Source organism: Hydractinia symbiolongicarpus, chromosome 5, assembly GCF_029227915.1.
Source record: "Hydractinia symbiolongicarpus strain clone_291-10 chromosome 5, HSymV2.1, whole genome shotgun sequence".
In the NCBI taxonomy this organism is placed as follows: domain Eukaryota; kingdom Metazoa; phylum Cnidaria; class Hydrozoa; order Anthoathecata; family Hydractiniidae; genus Hydractinia; species Hydractinia symbiolongicarpus.
In genome coordinates, this window is record NC_079879.1 from 34,260,807 (window position 1) to 34,274,839 (window position 14,033).

Sequence of the window (14,033 nt, forward strand, 5' to 3'; positions counted from 1 at the left end):
CAAAAGAACATGTCAGGAAGTTAATGACTCCGGTCGAAGACTGAAGCTCATTTCTGGTGCAATGTGCGCTCATTGAAAAAAATTATATTTCAAACCAATGCGTAAGTGAATTGTGAGTTCTCTGATCAAAGAATGTGTACGCCATCGTAATTTACATAATGGATATGTTATAGAGTACTGTTATAGTTTGAAACCAGCTTTCTGCTCGAAAAAAAAAGCGTGAAAAGGACGGTTCGAAAGTCAATGAAAAAGTTCATTTAAATACATAATTTTGCTACAGAATTTTATATTAAATATATTTACATATTCAGTAGTATTTATAGAATAATACAAGGTATTTGTGAACAGAAAAAAACAAGTGTAATTTTTTTCAGAATTCTTTAAAATGCCAGTGACAAATCAGGGCATGTGACCATGGAAAACTAATTAAGTTTTAAACTGATAAACTTCTGTAATACGCGAAAAGAATTATTAAAAAAATTGCTGTTAAAAAAGGGAATAAAAATTTCTAATAATTATCCCAAGTAATTCTATTTTCTTTTTTGGTATTCGATGACAGTTTTTTTCTGACATGTGATCATGAATCAGCGTGCGTCGTACGTGACGCCTTTTTGTTTCTTGAAACGACGGCTACTTGTCGTAATCTTTGCGATGCCTGGTAGAGCGATTTGAATGGGACAAACTTTTGTTTCTTCCACCAATCTTCAAATTTTCTTGTTCTATAACAAACAAAGCTATACTCAATCCTCTCTTCTTTGGGCGAACATTCATTTTTTACACTTGTTTAAGAATGTCGACCTTTCATAAAACACAGAACTGTAACTTGTTAATAAGCAAACAAACCTTCCAAACGTTTATTTATTCGATCAAGTGATTCCATTACACAACGCTCTTCAATTGATAAAGCTGTCATACCTAAGTAATATAACACATGTCTAAGTAACATTTTTTAAAAAACAAAATTTTTTTTCATAACGACAAGAAAAACACAAAATAACTCCAAAAACAGAACACAGTTATATTTTCGTTTCTCTTCAGATCTATATGACACCACGTGCAGACATATCAATTCAAAATCGCTAATCTGATTGGATTTATTCCACATTTAAGCATTCTTTAAAGAGCTCGAACGTACATTTCTAATGAAAATCTCGAAAGTTCCAAATCTATTTTTCTATTTTTTTCTCCAAAAATTCAAGAAGGGAGGCATGAATGGTTGCAGCAAGGGACTCTTCTACACAAAGAAGTTATAAGTTTAAGACAAACGTTTTCGTACCAGTATGCTGTCCATTTTGCTTTCGTTGCAATCGTTTCGATGCTACAAACACAGCCTCAGTTTGACGTGGCGATAACGACTGCTTTGCACAAAGTTCTTCCAAAGCCATAAACGATGCCATGCTGGATGTGACTGCTGAAGCATTAAAAATATTTGAACGTTTTATATCTGGTGTTATTTTAATAAATATCATTTTACTTCAATAACAACCTAAATTCATTCCGTACAGTCGAATTGACCCATGATTATTTTGGTAGCAAACTCTCATGTGGGTGGTGTTTTTTTGCATAACTTTGCAGAAAGTAATTCGCTCGTCGCACAGCTGTACTAGGTGTTGTAAAATATAATAAAAATTTATCTTTGTTAAATCACATACCTGGAGCTGTGGAAAATGCTATAATAAATATCGCCAAGTCAAGGTATGTTAGTACAAGAAAGTACTGAATGGAGAAACACTTACTATTTCGGTATTCATCAATCACATTAGATTTGTTAGTATGTCTGTCCATGGAACTGCCATTAAATACTTCGCGTTCTAGTCCATTTTTCACAGAGCTTTTTATCATACGGCTTGCTCTCTGAGGAAGCAAAGCTTGACGTTTCGCATAGCTACCTGTACTGCTCACACTGTCGAAAGAGTTTTGGCGATATAAAGAGTCATGATGTAGTTTGTTCGTTGAACGTCGGCTGAAGGACGAACCTGAAAATGTTCTCTGCTGACGTGAATGGGCGTTAATCGTGTATACACTGTCCGACATGGCATGATCAGGTGTTTCAGACCGAAGACATTCTCGTACGTTTGCCCACAGCTTGTTGATTTCGTCGTCAGTCGGTGTTTTATCCAACGCAATATGTGCCACAGGAGCCGTTAAGTTATTGACATGCTCTGTGTATCTTTGCCGATTTCTGTTGTCAGAAGTGCTTGAACGTGTTCGATGGTTTTCTGGACGGGGTGGCTTTTGATTTCTAACAGGTGTTGCGCTAATAGTTCTCTGATGAGACACATTCCGTATATTGTTTACATCAGTATCTTGCGTGTTTCGTGAAACTTTATACTCGATACCGTATAAGTTTTCATTAGGAATGTTATTTGAAGTAAGATCATTTTTCGGATTCGATGGAGGATGCGGAAAAAAGTTCCCAACGGGTTTGCGTTTCTTGGAGTCGGCACTAACGATAACACGGCCACGTCTAGCTGGTATAGAATGAACACGAATTGGTATGGCTGTACCTTCTCTGACTGCTTCTTTGATTTTATCGTCAGCAGCAATATTATGATGTTGTAACTTTCTCCGTTGTACGCCTTCAAGGTCGCTCAGGTTTTCACTTTCCAGATGGTTACTAGGTGTAGGCATTTGTTGTAGACATTTGTTGTTCTCGTCATCAACCAAATTTCGACTGTTTTCAAATGTCAACTGAGCAAGGTTACGTTCCACCTCTTCATAAATTTTGTCTTTGCTTTTAAAATCTATACTATGGTTCTCATTTTGCTCCTTTGAGGTATCGCCTTTAGCTTTGTACTTATTAGTTGATGTATTAAGCTTAGTGTTATCAATAGACTGTTTATCATTAGATTTATTCACATCACTTTGATTTATATGTGGTTTTGTTTTACGGTGAGCTTCGGAAATAACTTTGTTATCGACAGAATTTTGTCGGGAAGGTGTCTTTTTAGGTTGCGTTATATTCTTCTTCACTCTGTATTTATTTTTATTGATACTGTCGTTCAAAGAAGGACCCTCTCGTCTCGAGGATTGATGTATACTCGGATGGTAATACAGTTTGCTCGCCTCAACAGATGGATCAGGGATATCTTGCGCCTGATCAAATAATTGGGTTCTATTAATGTCTTTTTCAATGTTTTTTTCTTTGTATTGACTTTTAATATTCATATTTTGGTTCGTTTCAACGACATGATCTTGTATTTGTTGTTTTTGCTCATTTTGCCGCTGTTGTTGTTGTTGCTGTTGTTGTATTGGCTGTATGATTTGGTGTTGCTTTTGTGCTATACTTGATTGTTGTGGTTGTCCATTGCTCATGAGATGATCATCCCTGGAATTTTGGTACGATATATATAAAGAAGAGTATGGATCTGAAAGCGGCGAATATATCATCTCTTCTGCTTTTGCGCAAGGCTGATTATCAACATCAAGTGAATCTGATGGAATATTTATTATAGTACTGAGACACATCGTATTTGAGTTCGAGTTTGTATTTTTATGTTCTACATTTAATTTCTGGGTGTTAATGTCATTTCTTACTAGTGTATCCTGACTTGCAGCATCTGATGCAGGATTTAACAAATTATTTAAAGCAATTGGATCTACTCCATAATTTCGTTGATGCTGCTGTTGCGAGTGAGTGTGTTGATGTTGCATCGATACAGCCGGTTTTAATCGCGAAGATATATCGTTATAACTATCAACAGGTCCATAACTAAAATTATACGAAGAATACAAATCCTCAGTCTTAGCAGAAGGCATGTGTGAGAAATATCTCCTTTCCATTTCCTCTGTCGGATAAGGCAACAAGTTATTCGCACGTTCATTATTCGCATGTGGAATATGGTTACCTTGATCGTAATCTGAATAACTTAATGGATTATGATAGGGCTGTGATTCGATATTATTTTGTGATTCAGTAGTTATTGTATGCGTGTTTGATAATGTATAAGGAACAGAGAAATTATTATTATTGACAGCGTCATAGTACCCGTTAGAGTTAGGCTGCATTGATTGCACGGTATTGACAGTGGTGACTGTATTGACATTGTCAGGTACAAAACCCTTTGAGCTATCAAAAAGTGCGTCGTTTTGTAATTTATTTATAGGCAGATCGCTATTGTTATTTTCAATAGGTTCGACTATAGAACCTTTGATTATCGAATCCTCCCCACTTTCATTTTTCTTGACAGAATTTAAACTATCTTTCGAGTTAAGCGAATCATCAGTCATTGCAGAAGAACTGCTTGAAGAAGGTTCAACTGATGCTTGGCTAACGACCTGCGTTTGCGGGTTAACTTGGTTGGACATCAAAGGCGTTACAACAGCTACGTTGTTTTGAGAAGGTAGTGATTCGGGGTAATTATAATCACCGTTCATTGGATATCGAGGCAACAATGCTTCTTGTCTCAATAAGTCAAGCATACCTTCTGTGGTTATAATATAAGAATTCGATTCTCTTTTTTTCTCCTGGAAATTGTTAGACGTCTCATTTCTCTGAATGCGTTTGTAAAGGGGAATTCGATCAGTCATTTTCGAGACGAGAGGTTCAGTTTTACCATCATTGAATTCGATGCTGTTTGAGAACGTAACTTTTCGTTGACTTGAATCTAAGGCTGCTCTTACACGGGCGCTTTTTAAACTGCTCCTTAAAAGCCGTTCTTCGTTTAAACTATCGTCACTGCAAACACTGTCAGTGGGTGAGCTGACTTCATTGTTGACACTAACAAGAGGTGTCTGCTCCGTGTGGCGTAAGTCTGGGTTAAAAATAGCTTGATTAGAAATATGATTTTGATTAAAATCTTGTATTATACTAGAATGAAACGAATTATCATTTTGTGCATCATGCTTTTTATCTGAAGAGTTATGAAACATGTTATCACTGAGGAGATTCGACAAATGCGAAGACAGATACGAATTCGGTGCGTAAACGCTGTTTTGAAAGATTGGTGACATTTTCAAGCCATCGACATTTTCTTGGGAGGTGTCTTTCTTTTCTCTGGCAGAGTTCACACGAACGCCATTTTGAATTTCGATAACGTGCCCTCTGACTTTGTACTTTCCATCCTTTAATCCACTAGACGAACCTGAGCAAATACAAATCATAACGAAAACTTGAACGAAAAGAAAATATAAATCATTTACAACGCTAATAACATGGCAAATAGGAAGTCCAGCAGATTTAAGTTCATTGGGTAGCAAAAAAATTTACTTGTGTGATCAAAGACTTAGTTAATGCATGTTTATTACGGCTTTTGTTTCGTAAACATTGTCAAAAGTTGAATTAAATATTTAAAATAAATTTAAAACCAGGAGTTAGTATGTGATTTACCTTTTTATATTTTAATATCAAAATCAGAGTTACATTTTTTAAGCCACACATAGGTAGATGTAAAAATATTTGAAACATGAAATCAATGAGACATAATTATTCTAAAGACCTTTAAATAAACAATCTAACTGAATTACATTGGTTTAGATAGGTACCTTGTCTTTTATAATGAGTCTTTGAAGGATGATGTTTGAGGTCATGAACACGTTGAAACTTTTCAGTTGCTAGTTGTTGCTTCAACTTTCTGCTCTTTAAAATAATTTGTCTTCTTGCTTCTTCTTCATCATCTTGTGCTTTCTTTCTATGTTCAAGCTTTCTTAAAAGAAAACAACAACAGTCTATAAATAGAGTATTTCGATTGCGTTCTTTTAATTGTAAACAAATGTCACTTGGAATGTGAAGAAATTTTTACGCTGTTATATTTGTTATTTCAAATTTACTGTATGTTGCAAACTTAATGAGAAATTGCTTAATAATATCAAAGTGAGACACAGTGTCCTGATCACATGGTTGCAAAGTATTAAAAGTTAAATCAATCTTTAAGGACTAAGAAGCCAGAGTTGATTTTAAAGTAGCTCCCTAAAACAACCAAGGTTTTTTTAGATTTTAGGAGACATTTTTACAAAACTTTAAAAGAAAGTGGAAATTATTTTCTTGAAGGTGCTAACTTATTTTTAAGAGTTTTACATTTAAAGGAAAATATAGTTTTATGGGAAAAAATAAAACTGGCCTGAAAACTAGAGAAAGTTTTGTTGTTGTAGAAACTCGCAATGATAAGATCGAACTAAAATTATAATTTTCCCGGATATTCCACTTCTATATTCTTTACAAGAAACTTTAAAAAAAAAAAGAAAGATTTTGGGGGAATTAAGGAAGAGTATTGACTTTTAAAGTTTCTAGGAGTAATAGTTTTTAAAAATAAACCATCATTATAGGTCATTCTGATACAGGTATTTTGGGCCTCATTGGAAGTGGGGAATGTCACGATCAACTTATCAAAAAGTTACGAAATGAATTGTTGCACTGTTGAACCATGGAATTATGTAATGATCAAGAGTAATCATTGAATCCAACCTGAATCTATTTTTTTAAAATCGTTAAAATTTCAGAACTTTTTAGGAGGAATGTGCTATAATTATATGCTAATTTTTATGGTTTTTGAACTAAACAGATCACTGAAACAGTCTAATGCAAGACTATAAAATGCATATCATCGGAACTCCAACAGGGATAAAATAAATAGTGATCAGCAGAATTTTTCTTACCTACAAATTCAAACAAGAAAGAACTGTATCAAACATACAAAAGGGAATAAGAAATAGAAATCTAACAAGCAAGTTACAACAAAAGATCTAAAAGCTACAAAAAAACTTACTTTCTTATCGCATTGGTTTGTTGCGATAACTCTTTAATTTTTTGCTTCCTTGCAACCTTATTATTGTGGTCTTCTTGCTTGAGAATCTCAATATGTTCACGTGCCAGTTCTCTACTTTTTTTACTGATTTTTGTAAAGGAAATTAAACACCAACAACAAAAATTTCTTTTTGTTACAGAGGAGGCTTATATGACTGGTAACTTCTAAAACTCTTGTTGCCTGGTGACAGTATCTCAACAAATAACACATAACAGTTAGCGCATTTTGACAATTCGACAAATTGACCTTGAAAGAAACACTTGTAGAATTAAAATGTATGATGGTTCATGTGCAATTTAATTCAAAATGCATCTTTTAGTAATAAGCTAAATTTTACCAACGTTTCACGCAAATAAACCAACTGTGGTTGAATGTGCATCCATTTCAGCGCGTCATTTGAATCTGCAGATAAAACATTCTAGTGCAAATCGAACAGTAAACTGTCAAACAAAAAAGGTTGCTGAAGGTCCTTTTTGCATTGTAAATCTATTGCAACTTTCCAATATTATTTTTTTTTAATAAAAAAAAATGGAAAAAATAAAAAACCGATTTAGTATAATAGAAATGTTACTATGCATGAAAATGCAATTATCTGATATTAAGTTTTCTTGCCTAAAGATCTAATTTAATATTATAGATACTATAATTGAAAAGATACGAATAACCTGCAGGAACCAGCATGTCTTGTTTCTTTCAATAACACCTCATTTTTGGTTTCTTTAGTATATATATACTTCTAGTTTAATATAAAAAGATGGGATTGAAATTTTTACAAACCATAAAGAACATAAGTATTATCATTTAATCTTAAGGACATTAAAATTCTAAATTCTGGCATAATATTTTTGTGTATACCTCATCAGATTATTAGGTGGTTAGAAATGTTTGGTTGTACACATTTTTTGCACATGTTAGAATTTTTTATTACTTAATTGCATGTCATGATCTAGTTATCATAACTAAATGGTTTCAATGATTCGGTTTTGGTTTGTTGCAATAAAAGACATTAATAAATTTTTTTTTTAACAGAAAACCTGTCAAAAGCAATACTTCTTCATTTTATTATTTTTTTTTCAGATTCTGCATTGCAAGAAGGTATGATGTTGACACCAATACAGCTTTTGTACATTATAGTTCTTTCTTTGCATGTCTTAGCATTCCTTGCATATATGCACTCTTTTAAAATAGTCCTTGGTTTAAATTAATCAACGTTTTACAATAAGTTCAGTTTCTAGAGCAAATCTGTCCATTTTCCTTCAATTTTCACAATCACTGTGAGGGTATTTATATTTAAAGAGATCCTAAATTAAAAAAGTTGACAATCCACAATTTATCATTTATAATAAAAAATCTGCATTATATACATACAACATGTTTATATTATGTAAAATACATATAAAAAAATCTGAAAAACATGTACTCAATTTATGATAAAACCACCTTTAATGAAAGCAAGCTACATTAATTTTGGAAAAATTTGAAAAAAAAATCTATAAACAAATTGAGGCTAAATTCTGGAGTTTTTTTCTTCCTATTGAGAACAAAATAAGAAGGGTACCCATCCTCAGGTTATTTTTTTTAGGTCTGAAATAATTGTTTTACACAAAAACACTTTTTTTCCTCAAATCTGGATTTAGGTGTGTTGCCTGGAGTTGCAAACAAGTGTCCATATTTTCTGGAGTTACAAACAAGTGTCCAGACTTTCTGAAGTTACAAACAAGTGTCCATACTTTCTGGAGTTACAAACAAGTGTCCAGACTTTCTGAAGTTGCAAATTAGTGTCCAGACTTACTAGAGTTGCAAACAAGTGTCCAGACTTACTAGAGCTGCTAACAAGTGTTCAGACTTACTGGAGTTACGAATAAGTGTCCAGACTTACTGGAAATCCAATATTATTTCACAAGTAGATTTGTCAGTTAGTCAAGAACGTTAAAACAATAAGAAGACAGTGTATACTTAAAAGCAGAAAATGGATGGAGTAATTAATTCTACATTGAATGCTGACATCTCCAAAATTTATAAAAATGAGTTTTTGTAAATGACACATAGAATCTTGGAAATTTAGACCTAAAAATTACATCAGGAGGTCTTTAGATTGGTACATAACTACACAAAATAAGATTTTCCAATAGATCACATATTTCAAGATGCATTGCAACAGAACTTTCATCCATATTGTAATACCTGTATACGCTTGTCATGCGAAATGGTAACTGCAGTAGCGAGACACACGGAATGCGGTAAATAAAGGATAGGCGGACCCGTGGATTTTAGTTCAACAACCAATTTTTAATGCCTCTTCTTGAGAAAGAGTCTTCTGAAAATAAGCCAATCTTTCTCCTTGGTGATTTTAATATTGACCCTCTCATGTCCGAATCGGTTAAAGAAGTTTCTGATTATATTAATATTACCTTCCAGTTTAATTTAATGCCTCATATAATTTTGCCCACAAGAGTCGCTGAATCTACCAGCACAATTATAGATAATATTTATTTTAACTCTGCCAAGTGGGATACTTTGTCTGGTAATATTATTAATTCAATATCTGATCATTTCCACCCACTTCTTGGTGTTAAAAAATTTGTCTGCTGTCAATCCGGCTCATGTATCTAATGATATTTATGCTCATAACTGGAAAAAATTCAGTCATGATGCCTTTCGACTGAACTACAATATACGGATTGGGATGCTAACTTCAACCAAGCACAGATGATCCCAATGTATTGTTTGATAATTTTTACAACAGTTTCAATAGTCTTTTGGATAATGCGCTCCATGAAAAACTATGTGTAATAAAAAAAGAAAAAAATCCAATCCTTGGATTACTAATGGTATCCTTACCTCTATTACTAAAAGAGACCTTCTTCATAAATGTTTTTTAAGAGAAAAAGATCCATTTTTTAAGTCTCTATTGTTAGAGAGTTTCAAAAAGTACCGCAATAAAACTGTAACTCTGTGTAGATTGAGCAAGAGTATTTTTTTCAATAAATATTTTAGTGATAACCACAAAAATATTGGCAACATTTGGAAAGGTGTTAAAAATATAATTTCTGTTCGTTCTTCTGCTTTTCCAACCTGTATGAACATTGATAACTTACTTGTCACTGATCCAGTGACAATTGCTAGCTCTTTTAATAATTATTTTTCATCAATTCCTGACAATATAAGAATGGGCATCCCATTCACATCAAAACATTTCTCTTCCTTCTTAAAAGATTCTGTTCCTAATTCAATGTTTCTTTCACCAACTGATGATATTGAAGTTCCCCATTGTATTTCTTGGACCTTGGTAAATCTTCTGGGCCATTTAGCATTCCTGCCCAAATTTTATCTATTGTTCAAACTGAATTATCTGTTCCACTCTCTAAACTTATAAATTTGTCTTTTACTTCAGGCATTTTTCCTTCTAATTTAAAAACTGCCAGGGTTATCCCTATTCATAAAAAAGGATCCAAATTGGAACTTAAAAATTATCGACCTATATCCTTACTTTCAAACATTGATAAGACATTTGAAAAACTTATATATAAACGGGTGTATGGGTTTCTTGAAGCTAACAATGTCCTTTATAAGCAACAATTTGGTTTCAGAAAAAAATACTCAACCTCTCAAACACTAATGAATATCTTTTAAAAAATTATGGATGCTCTTGATAAAGGAAATTATGCATGTGGAGTGTTTATTTATTCCCAGAAGGCTTTTGATACTTTTGATCATGAAATTCTGCTTACAAAGCTTCATCATTATGGAATTCGTGGTAATGCTCTCTCTTTATTTAGGTCCTACTTAATAGGATGTCAACAATTTGTATCTTTAAATGGAGCTAGATCAGCAAATAATCTTACCAGACATGGTGTCCCTCAAGGCTCTGTTTTAGGACCACTTTTACTTTTAATTTATATAAACGACTTAAATTTGTGCAATTAACTACTCTATGGTACACTACTTTGCCGAAGATACAAACCTTCTGCATTTCAGTGACTCTTTAAAACAACTGGCCAAACAAATGAATTTAGACCTCAAGCTTCTCTGCCATTGGCTGAATGCTAATAAGATTTCTCTTAATTCTAGCAAGACAGAGTACATTATATTTAAACATGCACATAATTCTCTTAATTATGATTTTAGGCTTCTCATCAGTGGTAAAAGGCTTATGCCTAGTGGTTCTATTAAATTTCTTGGTGTTCTATTAGATTCTGATTTAAGCTGGAAGACTCAGATCAAAAATACTGTTGCCAAGCTCAAGAGGGCTAATGGAGCTTTAGCTAAACTTCGTCATTTTGTGCCTCAAAATGACCTTATGCTAGTCTACTATGCCATTTTTCATTCCCACCTGCAATATTGCAATCAACTTTGGGGTCAACCAAACAGTCTTGATGTTAATCGTATTGCTGTTTTGCAAAATTTTGCTATCAGACTAATGACTTTTGAATCTCGAAGAGCATCATCTAGTATCATCTATGGCAATCTGGACATCCTCAAATTCAATGATATTGTCCAGTGTCAGAACATTCTGTTTTTGCATAAGCTCTTTCATAATAAAATGTCTGCTACTATCCAGAATACTTTTGTGGTTGACTTCAACCATTCCCAGAGCACTTGTGCAGAAAAGGCTGGATTGATCAATCTTCCTACTGTCAATATCGTTTGTTTTGGTAAAAATTCTATTAGATTTAACACCATTAAATCCTGGAATAAGATACAGACATCAATAACTAAAAAAATTGTTTCCATAGATTACTTTGGTCTTAAAAGTGATCTAAAGAAGTATTTAATTGCCTCTTAATAATTTGTAACAAATTTTCCCTTTGTTCTCACACGGTTCATTTATCTGGTGAATATATATGTTCGTGCCGTCTTGTGTGTCCTGTGCCGTCTATTGTACTTGTCCAAGGGTGGCCTTATCCTCGTCTTAGCTTCTGCTACTAGGTAAGGTCTCCCTTCAAAAATAGTTTTTGTTGTTGTTTTTTCTCTCTCTTCATATTACCAATTTATTTAATTATTTGAACTGAAGAGCTATTTTTGATTAATAAAATTATCTTATCTTATCTTATCTATCTTATCTATAGTTTACCAAATTTGCCTCCATTTAATTTAGTTTTGGTACCTGTCCAACTATACAGCTAAGGATTGTTATCTTAACTAACAAATCATATAAACTTACAGTGTTAAGCAAAAATTGGGCACATAGGGATGTCAATGTAACATTATTTGTTGATTTCATGTATATACCTTTGGTTTATTAATTTTGTAAATTAAACACATAAAAAATTGGAGTGGTTTTGATGTTACATGAACTTACATAACTTAAATCATGAGCAGACAAACTTTTTTTATAGGTAGTTAGATATAAAATGTTGGTATAACGTTATACACTTCCACTTTATCATTTTCATTCTCTGAAGAAGTACAGTGTAATGATCTTTAGTTTCATGATTGCCACAATTTGGGAAATTTAGTTACAATACAACCAAATTAAGTTTCAGTAATGTGGCTTTTGTAGAGCTGCTGTTCTCTGCATCTAAAATTTTTAAACAATGTATTACACTTGGATTTCAAATTGCTGCATTGCCCAACAATAAATAACTATACAGAGTATAGCTGAAGATAGATAGATGTGCATATTTTACATGGCTAGCCTCAAAAATATCGAGGGATATACCCTGTCTATTATTTCCAGGAGGGGCCATGGCTTAGATGGAGAGTCCTAGAGTATTTAATGCTCATTTTGAGCTACGCAGACCCAATTAGTAGGGCCCACGCTCTACTAGACAACTCCCGGCAATATCCAACGGCTCACACAGTGTGCCATCTCCCCAATTTCCCTCACATGGCTTGGGTTAACCCGGGGCTATGGTAACATTCACTCGCCCATGTTGAATTGCCGTCAAGAGGAATCGAACCCCGGTCTCCCGCACAGAGTACGAAAGCTATAACCACTAATCTACGGCGCCACAACAATGTATTACACAATGTATGAAACAAGCCAAAGACACAGAAGTTTTGAATTCCAAAAGAAAAATGCCTGGGGTTACTGTTTATATAAACTTATTGTTGACAATTTTAATTTTACTACTAATTCTTACAGACAACAAACTAGTAACAGCTGTAGAGAAACTACATAGGAGCTAAATAGTTTTGATATTGATAGTTAATTTATGGCTAAAGAAGTATTATAATCATGACAGTTGCGTTATTGGTTCTTAACTTATGCCATTTGTTTATTTGCTGTTTATGGTGTTAATTATTTATGGTTGAATGTAATTGTTATGTTGAAGAATTAAATTATTTATTAGTCCACTTACAAGAACTACACACACACTGTTATCTGTTGTGAACATTGACGTATAATTTTCTTCACCGCATGCAAAACCTCCCCTCTGACAAGCAATTTTTTTCTTGGCAATTTATGTCTCCGGTCACACCAATAAATCCCCCCCCCTGACCATATCTAAGTAAGTCTCTGACCTACTAAAAAATATCAGTTCAGTTCAGTTCATTACATTGTTTATATGGGGAAAGAAATCTGATTTCATAAAGTCTAAGTAATATCTCTTTAATAATGGCCGTATTTTTTGTCTCTGCACGGACACCCCACTGTGTTAGAAAGACGTGCTACTGAAAAACAAACATCAAATGCTATATATTTTTGTCCACTTTTTGTTGCGATGGACAAATTTGAAGGACGGTCAAACCGTGGACTTTTCCACAGACTAACAACTTAAATACATAACCTAATAAAAAGTTAGATAGATCTAAAAATATAGAACAGTCGTCAGTGCATGACAAAAAGATTTGGTATGGAACATTTGGCTTCTCAAATTCTGCCTCCAGTCTGGGATGAAGAGGAGACTATGGTTGACAAGTGAATTTTGACAAGTTCTAGCTAAGTGGGTAGAAATAAGAAACACTGTAAATCATTGCTTGGGTTATCTTAGAAATTTAGCATTCATTCTTCTAATAGGTTTTTGAACATGATTGTAGTAGCCATTAGCTCTAGTTTTCATGTTTTCATCAAATATCTTAATTTAAGGTTTTATGAAAATAATAAATATTTCCGTAGTTAGAAACAACAAATAGCTACCCATAGTCTATAGCATAGTTTTTAGCCATCCCTAGTTGGATTTTGTCTAGCTTTCATGTTTCCATCCAAAACAAGACAAATGTAAACATTTGGAGTGAAAATTTACAACCTCGCAAACTGTTAATATTTTATTAGGCGCATAATCGATCTGGAAAAACAAAACAAATCACGACTATGTTCTGCAATTTTCATTCTGATTTTTATTC

The 14,033-nt window shown here is 33.4% G+C and overlaps 1 protein-coding gene across 2 annotated transcripts; it reads right to left on the minus strand.

Moving 5' to 3' along the window:
• Window positions 1-211: 211 nt before the first annotated feature.
• LOC130646233 (probable serine/threonine-protein kinase DDB_G0267686) lies at window positions 212-13,896 on the minus strand. 2 transcript variants are annotated; one of them, XM_057452407.1, is made up of 8 exons: window positions 13,828-13,896; window positions 7,402-7,479; window positions 6,705-6,827; window positions 5,485-5,645; window positions 1,737-5,084; window positions 1,277-1,408; window positions 844-915; window positions 212-719 (listed from the first exon to the last, which is right to left on the minus strand). In XM_057452407.1, the coding sequence occupies exons 2-8, from the start codon at window positions 7,422-7,424 to the stop codon at window positions 631-633; spliced, it is 3,948 nt and encodes a 1,315-aa protein (XP_057308390.1). In that variant the 5' UTR covers window positions 7,425-7,479; window positions 13,828-13,896; the 3' UTR covers window positions 212-630. The 2 variants fall into 2 exon arrangements, with proteins under 2 accessions (XP_057308390.1, XP_057308389.1); XM_057452406.1 differs by having other exon boundaries at window positions 213-719; window positions 1,277-1,411; window positions 13,828-13,894.
• Window positions 13,897-14,033: the final 137 nt, after the last annotated feature.